We start from the raw sequence: 11396 nt of genomic DNA, 5'->3' as shown, positions 1-11396 counted from the left end.
TTAAAACATTTCTGATAGATGTTTTTTAAGCTGTGAGAAGACAAATGATGTAACTCCATTGATGAGTGACCAAGAAGTTTGTGGTATGTGAGTGGAAGGGGTTTTAACTACCCTTGTATAATGGAATGAAACTATATCAAGTGATGCCATATTAACTCATGTTCTTCGACTGTATTTACCTTCTTATATTTCAGAATACTTTTCACAGTATAGGAAATGTCAAGCAAATAAATTACATGACATCAAAAGATGTATTTGTGTAGTATATTTTAGCAGACACCATAATGCAGGGTAATACAAAACGAAGCACATTGGCCGATTTGTTAACTGAAAAAACATTATTCAATTAACATATTAGTCACAATCTGGAGCTTATCAACAATACCATTATTTAAAAGAAAAAAGCAAGCATATTTTACCAAACAAAAGTTTAAAAAATAAACAAAACTATTTCCACCAATCCCCAAAACTATATGTCCACAGAACTTGTCAATCAAGTAAACTATGAATTGGCAATCACACATTCAATAGATTTACAAGTTCCAATGGCTGTTGCTTGTGGGAGATACTAGAAGTTTGTCATGAATAAATAATCAATCACCCAACAATTAAGCATCCTGGTCATCATAAGAGATAAACAGAAACTATAATGCTGTGTTCACGTGCTAGTCAGAACTAGGAATCTCTTGACATTTCCGACTTGCTAACTGGTTGAAGGCGGCACGTATATAACTACAACCAGTTAGCAAGTCTGACATTTCCGAGTTTCCTAGTTCGCTCTAGCACATGAATGCAGCATAAGAGACAAACGGCACAGGAAGTATTCACAAGCAGTTTCTATATTCTACTGTTAATGAAACCTGGACTGACAAGGGGACATAAAAAGGACCTGAAAGCACAACAGACACACAACCTGTCACACAGGTTTCCTGATCTATTGAAGTTTTAAAAACAAAAGTCAACTTGAATAATAAATGAATAAATACCTTAACATTAGCAGCTCACGATATTACAGCTCTAACCTACCCTTATGTATTTACTAGAAGGAAATGGAAGGCCATGACACTGTAATCTTTAACCCAAGCATCGTTGCATCGTGTTCTCTTCACAACATCCACAGTGATAATTCACTTTCGGTGAAAAGTTGAATTGCTCTTTCTGATATAGAAACTTTTATCATGCATGATAAAATGTATGATCTAACGCATATAATTCAGACATCCGAGAACCACTCATTGTATAACATTTAGCTAATAGTCAAAGGATGACAGTGCCTACTAAAAGTAGCATATTTTAATACAGATGTTACACGAGCTAGTTTAACAGCTTTCCTGAAAAAAAGAATAATAATTCTAAATATACAGTACCAAAAGAAACATTTCATGTTCAGATAAAAATGGAAGGTGAAAGGCCCAAGGCTAAATCAATATTGCTGTGTGTGTAATAAGGACGAGCAAGTGTATTGTCAAACCTGAACGGATCCAAAGCTGTGCTCATATTTTGCAGTCTGAGAGCATGCTTCGGTGAGACCTCGGTTGAGCAGATATGGATAAGAAACTAACACCAACACAAGTATCATGTAACTCCTAACTTCCAAGATAATAAATTGCATTTTGACCAAAATATTTAATATAAATGCAACGAACCAAATGTTCTAAATTAATTGTTGAAGTAAAAATGTTACAAAGTGATACTATGATAGACATTACATTGTGTGCATCTCTTCATGGTTTCAATCAGTACTCTTTATACATAAGGAAAACATATCCAGAGGCTTAATAGTTCTCTTTTGCACATCGAGTCTCAATCCATAGCAGCATGCATCAGTACGCTCTGTCCCCCTGCAGACTTGGACTTCCTCATCTTCTGGATGGCCCTCTGCATGTCTTGTTGCTGGATGGACCGGATGCAGTCCTCTTCTAGACTGGAGGGGGGAGGAGGGAGCCAGGAGACAAAGAAAAAGGTCAGTATATTGCTGGTAACTGCAGAAGGCACTGGAATTGTGTGACATCTCTAATCACTACGAATGCTCATATATAAAACGCCAATGTAAGACAGTGGTAATGGTCCTCGAGGAAGGGCTCAATAAGGGGTGTGGTACCTGTCATTGGCATGGGTGTTATGGACAAAGTCCCGCACGCAGAGCAGAGCAGCGTCCCTACACAACTCTCGGAGGTCACTCCCTGAGAATCCATCAGTCTCCTTCGCTATCTCAACAAAGTCAACAGTGGGCTCAACCTGGGAAATGCATGGGGAAGTTTAGTGAAAACACACACTGCCAAAAAGCATAACTTAATTAGCATGACTTAGACGTAGAACTTACGTTTTCATTGTCCAATATGAGTTTCAAGATTTCTTCCCTCTGCCTGACATTCTGCAAGAAAACAATACTTTTTTAGCAGGAATTAAATACATTTTAGGTAATCTCATATAGTACTGCATCATCATATCATAGAACATATTCATAGTACTGATAAACATGTGTACAGTTTGTGAATATACTCACAGGCTGATTAATGTGAAATCTTGTGGGCATTCTCCTCAGAATGGCAGAGTCGAGATCCTGTGGACGGTTAGTGGCCCCCATAATGATGACCTGCATGTGGAAAAGGTGAGAGGCAAGTGAGAAACAGATTCAACCAGACAGGTGTCAATGTGATCCTTGTACAGTGGGGCAAAAAAGTATTTAGTCAGCCACCAATTGTGCAAGTTCTCCCACTTAAAAAAGATGAGAGAGGCCTGTAATTTTCATCATAGGTACACTTCAACTATAGCAGACAAAATTAGAAATAAAATCCAGAAAATCACATTGTAGGATTTTTAATGAATTTATTTGCAAATTATGGTGGAAAATAAGTATTTGGTCACCTACAATCAAGCAAGATTTCTGTCTCTCACAGACCTGTAACAACTTCTTTAAGAGGCTCCTCTGTCCTCCACTCGTTACCTGTATTAATGGCACCTGTTTGAACTTATCAGTATAAAAGACACATGTTCACAACCTCAAACAGTCACACTCCAAACTTCACTATGGCCAAGACCAAAGAGCTGTCAAAGGACACCAGAAACAAAATTGTAGACCTGCACCAGGCTGGGAAGACTGAATCTGCAATAGGTAAGCAGCTTGGTTTGAAGAAATCCACTGTGGGAGCAATTATTAGGAAATGGAAGACATACAAGACCACTGATAATCTCCCTCGATCTGGGGCTCCACGCAAGATCTCACCCCGTGGGGTCAAAATGATCACAAGAACGGTGAGCAAAAATCCCAGAACCACACGGGGGGACCTAGTGAATGACCTGCAGAGAGCTGGGACTAAAGTAACCAAGCCTACCATCAGTAACACACTACGCCGCCAGGGACTCAAATTCTGCAGTGCCAGACATGTCCCCCTGCTTAAGCCAGTACATGTCCAGGCCCGTCTGAAGTTTGCTAGAGAGCATTTGGATGATCCAGAAGAAGATTGGGAGAATGTCATATGGTCAGATGAAACCAAAATATAACTTTTTGGTAAAAACTCAACTCGTCGTGTTTGGATGACAAAGAATGCTGAGTTGCATCCAAAGAACACCATACCTACTGTGAAGCATGGGGGTGGAAACATCATGCTTTGGGGCTGTTTTTCTGCAAAGGGACCAGGACGACTGATCCGTGTAAAGGAAAGAATGAATGGGGCCATGTATCGTGAGAATTTGAGTGAAAACCTCCTTCCATTAGCAAGGGCATTGAAGATTAAACGTGGCTGGGTCTTTCAGCATGACAATGATCCCAAACACACCGCCCGGGCAACGAAGGAGTGGCTTCGTAAGAAGCATTTCATGGTCCTGGAGTGGCCTAGCCAGTCTCCAGATCTCAACCCCATAGAAAATCTTTGGAGGGAGTTGAAAGTCAGTGTTGCCCAGCAACAGCCCCAAAACATCACTGCTCTAGAGGAGATCTGCATGGAGGAATGGGCCAAAATACCAGCAACAGTGTGTGAAAACCTTGTGAAGACTTACAGAAAATGTTTGACCTCTGTCATTGCCAACAAAGGGTATATAACAAAGTATTGAGATAAACTTTTGTTATTGACCAAATACTTATTTTCCACCATAATTTGCAAATAAATTTATTAAAAATCCTACAATGTGATTTTCTGGATTTTTTTCCCCTCATTTTGTCTGTCATAGTTGAAGTGTACCTATGATGAAAATTACAGGCCTCATCTTTTTAAGTGGGAGAACTTGCACAATTGGTGGCTGACTAAATACTTTTTTGCCCCACTGTATTTCATTCATGATGGACCCACCTGGCAGTTGTAGTCAGTTTCCAGCCCATCCCACAAGCTCATGAACTGAGCCTTCATCATGGCTGTGGCCTCGTGGTCAGAGCTGGAACGGCTTCTCAGGAAAGAGTCTGGAACAGAAAATGACAGGACCAACAGGTGGTGGTTATGATCACTACATAAACTGGCTTAACTGAAGTACCCAGACAATATTTCAAAGTACTGAATACCAACGGTAAAATAAGCATTTACCAATTTCATCGATGAAGATGATTGAGGGCTGGAGCTTAATGGCTAAAGAGAAGACGGCAGCAGCCAGTTTCTGGGACTCTCCATACCACTTGTCTGTGAGGGTGGAAGGCTGCAGGTTGATGAAGCGGAAGCCAGCTTCCTTGGCAGTTGCTTTGGCAATCAGCGTCTTTCCACAGCCAGGTGGTCCATACAGCAGCACACCTGTTATCATAATGAATAGGTACGAGGAGTGTTAAAGACTGACGGTGGTCTGTTGAACCTTCACATGCATTGTGTCTATCACTACCGGTCTCAATAAGCTAATATTTTATGAAACAAGAGACTCACCTTTTGGTGGCTGAAGCAGTCTGGATCCCTCAAACAAGTGTCTCTTCTGGATGGGAAGTATGACAGTGTCTTTCAGCTCAGTGATGACCTCATCTAGGCCAGCAATATCACTCCATGTGATCTGTAGAGAGAGCATCACATTGATTAGTTGTGAGGCATAAGCATACAGTGTTCAAAACATTAAGAACACCTGTTCATTCTATGACAGACTGACCAGGTGAATGCTATGATCCCTTATTGATGTCACCTGTTAAATTCACTTCAATCCGTGTAGATGAAGGGGACGAAACAGCTTAAAGAAATATTTGTATGCCTTGTGACATGGATTGTGTCATGGATTGTGTATGTGTGCCATTCAGAGGGTGAACGGGCAAGGCAAAATATTTAAGTGCCTTTGAACGGGGTATGGAAGCAGGTGCCAGGTGCACCGGTTTTTGTCAAGAACTGCAACGCTGCTGGGTTTTTCACACTCAACAGTTTCCCATGTGTATCAAGGATAGTCCACCACCCAAAGGACATCCAGCCAACTTGACACAACTGTGGGAAACATTGGAGTCAACATGGGCCAGCATCCCTGTGGAACGCTTTTTTTCATGCATCAACGAATTGTGGGGGTACTCAAAATTAGGAAGGTGTTCTTAATGTTTTGTATACTCTGTAGAATATTTTCATGAGGTTTTGGGTTCAAGAAATTGTGTATTGATGCAGCTCTCTTACCTGCATGGTCAGTGGGTCCACCAGATGTGCTGCGATGCTCATCTCATACTCTGAGAGCTTGACATTCTGCACACCAATCTGCTTCATGAGTTTCTCTGCCTAAAAACCCCAACTGTAAATAGCCATCTACCTTTGCACATTACAATACAGTCCCAACAAACATGATACATAATCCACAGAAGATGCTCAGAATCAAACAGGTCAAACTTGTCTATATTTGAAAACTTCACCTGTTTCTGTGCTTCCATTTTCTGTTTCCTTGTGGGATCAATGGCATCAACCATCCACTTTATGGTGAAGTAGGTGACTGCACCAAATATAGTCAGTCGGAAGAGTAAACCAATAACTTCATTCCGGCCCAAGGGCCGGGCAACACTTTCAGTTGGAATCTCCTTCAATACCATCTTCTTAGATGTCTGCAGGATGGGGAAAAAAATGAATTCTCCCAACTTGATCACAGTTGAAATTGAACAATAAAGCTTGACTTGTAGATACTATGGCCAAAACTCCATCCAACCAAAACACTAAAAGGGCATTAGAATCATTTTCACAATTTCGCAGAATTATTCCAACCTCAGTGTGGAAATACACTGGGTGTACAGAATATTGAGAACACGTGTGCTTTCCATGACAGACTGACCAGGTGAAAGCTATCATTCCTTATCGATGTCACTTGTAAAGTCCACTTCAAAACAGTGTAGATAAAGGGGAGGAGACCGGTTTAAGGAGATTTTTAAGCCTAAAGACAAGTGAGACATGGATTGTGTATGTGTGCCATTCAGAGGGTGAATGGGCAAGACAAAAGATTTAAGTGTCTTTGAACAGGTTATGGTAGTAGGCGCCTGGCGCACCGGTATGAGTGTGTCATGAACTGCAACGCTACTGGGTTTTTCACGTTTAACAGTTTCCTGTGTGCATCAAGAATGGTCCACCACCCAAAGGACATCCAGCCAATTTGGCACAACTGTGGGAAGCATTGGAGTCAACATAGGCCAGCATCCTTGTGGAAAGCTTTCAACACCTTGTAGAGTAAACTTTGTAGGGAGGGGACGGGTGCAACTCAACATTAGGAAGATGTCCCTAATGTTTGGTATACTCAGTGTATATATACTGAACAAAAATATAAATGCAACAATGTCAAAGATTTTGCTGAGTTACAGTTCATATGGGGAAATCAAGTCAATTGAAATAAATTCATTAGGCCCTAATATTTGGATTTCACGACTGGAATACAGATATGCATCTGTTGGTCACAGATAGCTTAAAAAAATATATTAAAAAAATAAAATGGGCCTCAGGATATCGTCATGGTATTTCTATGCATTTAAATTGCCAACGATAAAATGCAAATGCCTTCGTTGTCCGTAACTTATGCTTACCCAAACCATAACCCCACCATGGGGCACTCTGTTCACAACATTGACATCAGAAAACCCCTCACCCACACGACGCCAGACATGTGGTCTGCAGTTGTGAGGCTGTTTGGACGTACTGCAAAATTCTCTAAAAAGAAGTTGGCAGCGGCTTATGGTAGAGAAATTAACATTAAATTCTCTGAAAACAGCTTTAGCGGACATTCCAGCAGTCAGCATGCCAATTGCACGCTCCCTCAAAACTTGATACATCTGTGGTATTGTGTTGTGTAACAAAACTGCACATTTGAGTGGCCATTTTTTGACCCCAGCACAAGGTGCACCTGTGAAATGATGCTGTTTAATCAGCTTCTTGATATGCCAGTGTAACGGATGTGAAACGGCTAGCTTAGTTAGCGGTGCGCGCTAAATAGCGTTTCAATCGGTGACGTCACTTGCTCTGAGACCTTGAAGTAGTAGTTCCCCTTGCTCTGCAAGGGCCGCGGCTTTTGTGGAGCGATGGGTAACGATGCTTCAAGGGTGACTGTTGTTGATGTGTGCAGAGGGTCCCTGGTTCGCGCCTGGGTATGGGCGAGGGGACGGTCTAAAGTTATACTGTTACACCACACCTGTCAGGTGGATGGATTATCTTGGCAAAGGAGAAATGCTCACTAACAGGGATGTAAACAAATGTTTACACATAATTTGAGAAAAATAAGCTTTCTGTGCGTATGGAACATTTCTGGGATCTTTTATTTCAGATCATGAAACATGGGACCAACACTTTACATGTTGCGTTTAGATTGTTGTTCAGAGGAAAATCAAGATTGACTGCTCTGGGCCTTTTAAAAGTCTACCAAAGAAATATTTTACAATACAGACTATTGACAATAACTGAAACTGTGAAAAGACGACTTGCTAGCTAGTTGTTTCACTTTGCGTGTTACAAAATCGAAAGCTTGGCTTGACCTAACTCATTCATAGCCGCCAACTACCTTTTCGCCTACTGATGATAGTATCTTCTGACCGTGGGTGTTTTGTTAACATCTCAATGCCTGTTCTGAACATTAAAACGCATCGCTTGCGGTACGGCTTTGGAAACAAAGTTTTGTATTTATGTAACCTAGGTCTCTTTTTCAAATGCGCCCTGTATTGTACAACACAAATGTACACGTTATATATACAGTTGAAGTCGGAAGTTTACAAACACTTAGGTTGGAGTCAGTTAAACTCGTTTTTCAACCACTCCACAAATTTCTTGTTGAACTAGGTTTGGCAAGTCGGTTAGGACAACTACTTTGTGCATGACACAAGTAATTTTTCCAACAGTTGTTTACAGACAGATTATTTCACTGTATCACAATTCCAGTGGGTCAGAAGTTTACATACACTAAGTTGGCTGTGCCTTTAAACAGCTTGGAAATTTCAAGAAAATTATGTCATGGCTTTAGAAGCTTTAGAAGCTAATTGACATCATTTGAGTCAATTGAAGGTGTACCTGTCGATGTATTTCAAGGCCTACCTTCAAACACAGTGCCTCTTTGCTTGACATCATGGGAAAATCAAAAGAAATCAGCCAAGACCTCAGAAAAATAATTGTAGACTTCCACAAGTCTGGTTCATCCTTGGGAGCAATTTCCAAATGCCTAAAGGTACCACGTTCATCTGTACAAGCAATAGCACGCAAGTATAAATACCATGGGACCACGCAGACGTCATACAACTCAGGAAGGAAATGCGCTCTGTCTCCTAGAGATGAACGTACTTTAGTGCGAAAAGTGAAAACCAATCCCAGAACAACAGCAAAGGACCTTGTGAAGATGCTGGAGGAAACAGGTACAAAAGTATCTATATCCACAATAGAACGAGTCCTATATCGACATAACCTAAAGGGCCACTCAGCAAGGAAGAAGCCACTGCTCCAAAACCACCATAAAAAAGCCAGACTACGGTTTGCAACTGCACATGGGGACAAAGATTGTACTTTTTGGAGAAATGTCCTCTGGCCTGATGAAACAAAAATAGAACTGTTTGGCCATAAAGACCATCGTTATGTTTGGAGGTAAAAGGGGGAGGCTTGCAAGCCGAAGAACATCATCCCAACCGTGGAGCACGGGGGTGGCAGCATCATGTTGTGGGGGTGCTTTGCTGCAGGAGGGACTGGTGCACTTCACAAAATAGATGGCATCATGAGGAAGAAAAATTGTGGATATATTGAAGCAACATCTCGACATCAGTCGGCCCTTGAGTTTGTTCTTAACCGACTTGCCTAATTAAATAAAAGGTTAAAAATATCAACAAAAACTAAAAATAAGTAAATATTACAAAATTTATCAAATCTCTATATTAAAAAAATAAAAACTTTAAATTATCTAGGCAAGTCAGTTAAGAACAAATTCTTATTTACAATGATGGCCAAACCCGGACGACGCTGGGTCAATTGTAAGCCGCCCTATGGGACTCCCAATCACAGCCGGTTGTGATAGTCTAGATTCGAACCAGGGTGTCTATAGAGATGCAGTGCCTTAGACCGCTGTGCAACTCAGGAGCCTTAAAATAAATAAATCTATATACACACACACTTTAAAATACAAAAACAGTCATGGCATAAAACATAATAAATCACCCAGAAAAAAATATACACTCCACACAAATAAGTCCCCAATTAATTCTTAAAAAACGACAAGTTAAATTAATACACATTTATCAGGTTAGTGTTCGCACAAGGCCATATCTCCATGTTACAGCGCTTGTTTACACAAGACAAGAGGCGACCAGCGGTGCTAATTAGCTACCTAGCATGCTCTGAACACCTGTGTATCAAGCGTAACTCTGGAACTGTAGCGGAAGTGTAGTTTTGTCGGATCCATTGCTGTATGGATTTATGCAAAACTGCTACAGTAAGTTTATTTTTTTTTATTTGAAGGATTCTTTCTCGCTGATGAAAGATAAGGGCCATGTGTTTTGAAAGCAATGATTATTGAAGTATCGGATTGTAGTTCACAAGAGGTAGAAGTGGGCGAAGCTAATGGCTGAAAACTAAGGCAGAATGCCTCAGTTTGAAAGCTAGGTTATGGTTATGCTGCGTTTAGACGAGGGACGTAAAAACCGGCATAACGGATCAAGCATGTAAGAAAGAGGGTGACAGCAAAGCCAAGCCAACACATGTGTTGCTATAGTGATTTCAGTAAACAATCAGTACAAATCAACATCGGTAGAAAACAATGCTACAACTGACCGCAGAAGTTAAATTATTTGAACATTGGCGGCAAGTCCAGTCTACCGTGGCGGCTGACGGGATTCACCGCCGGCATTTACAGTCGTGCTCTCATTGAAAACAATGACATCCGGTTTGCCATCTACCTCCTACTACCATGTAAACACGGCATTAGTATTCCCACATGGCCATATCTTCACGTTACATCGCTTGTTTAAGGAAGACATAGGCGGCCATCTGTGCTAATTAGCCATCTACCGTGATCTGAACACCTTTGTTTATATCCAAGTTAGTTCGTCAACTGGAGGCATGTGGCTCTGTGCAAAACTGCTACAGTAAGTATATTTTTTATGAGTGATTCTGTCTTGCTGATATGAAAGAAGTCAATCTACTGATATGCCCCCTTTTCTAAACTACAGCGTCGGAATTGTAGTTCACATGGAGCCAAATGTGGGCGAATGTAACCGCTGAAAACCCTACAAATGGAGAACGGTTTGAGAGCTAGCTGTGACCTTCCAGTTAGCATGCAGCCTCTTGCCAAAATTAGTCGTTACTTTGTAGGGAAAAAAAATCCTGCTAGCCCGGACACCTTGTGAAATGTGTTGGATTAATCCATCTATTTCTAATAAGAACATTTAACATATGTAGAAAAACAAATAACCCATCACCGTTTGCTCATGTGGACGGACTGGTGTGACACTCACCTCGCGCTTCCGACTCTTACTCTTGTCCGGGAGTTGTCAGCATGAGGCTCGGCGTGATAGGTGCCCCCTACTGTTTTGGAATAGACACTAAAATAATTTCCTCAATATTTCTGTGGCATGGGACTGATGGAAAAAAAGTACTCAATAAGTGTATGAATTGGACCATTTCCCTGTCAAACTGTAACGAGTCATTTTGGGTACCAGGGAAAATGTATAGAGTAAAAAGTACATTGTTTTCTTTAGGAATGTGGTAAAGTAAAAGTTGGCAAAAATATAAATAGTAAAGTACAGACCGATGCAATTTAAGGTAAATAACAACACAAGTTGAACTAGATTTAATGAGGTGGCTACAACCCATATTGTGCAAATGAAGGTACTCCCCTCTCATAAAACGTATTTTTTTTATTGTTACTTAATGTGTATACTTTACATCATGTTCCATGCAAATCTGACAGGAGGCGCCCTAACACAGCAAGTCCAGTGACCACAACTAGTACTTGTCATCTACACTGGCTTACAAACTCCAGTCTGGGTAGAGAACTAGGAAAAGTCAAGATACTCG

General features: G+C 40.9%; 1 protein-coding gene across 3 annotated transcripts; it reads right to left on the bottom strand.

Annotated features, from left to right (window-relative positions):
- Positions 1-250: 250 nt before the first annotated feature.
- Positions 251-10866, bottom strand: LOC139376576 (outer mitochondrial transmembrane helix translocase). Of its 3 annotated transcripts, none has more exons than XM_071119323.1 (10): positions 10835-10866; positions 5792-5977; positions 5562-5660; positions 4845-4965; positions 4518-4718; positions 4290-4396; positions 2507-2596; positions 2324-2374; positions 2102-2238; positions 251-1924 (listed from the first exon to the last, which is right to left on the bottom strand). In XM_071119323.1, the coding sequence occupies exons 2-10, from the start codon at positions 5963-5965 to the stop codon at positions 1804-1806; spliced, it is 1101 nt and encodes a 366-aa protein (XP_070975424.1). In that variant the 5' UTR covers positions 5966-5977; positions 10835-10866; the 3' UTR covers positions 251-1803. The 3 variants fall into 3 exon arrangements, with proteins under 3 accessions (XP_070975424.1, XP_070975425.1, XP_070975423.1); XM_071119324.1 differs by having other exon boundaries at positions 10799-10852; XM_071119322.1 differs by lacking the exon at positions 10835-10866 and adding an exon at positions 8611-8723.
- Positions 10867-11396: the final 530 nt, after the last annotated feature.

This window comes from Oncorhynchus clarkii, chromosome 20 (genome assembly GCF_045791955.1).
Source record: "Oncorhynchus clarkii lewisi isolate Uvic-CL-2024 chromosome 20, UVic_Ocla_1.0, whole genome shotgun sequence".
Classification (NCBI taxonomy): Eukaryota; Metazoa; Chordata; class Actinopteri; order Salmoniformes; family Salmonidae; genus Oncorhynchus; species Oncorhynchus clarkii.
The sequence above is the reverse complement of the archived record's forward strand: the minus strand, read 5'-3'. Positions and strand labels throughout refer to the sequence as shown.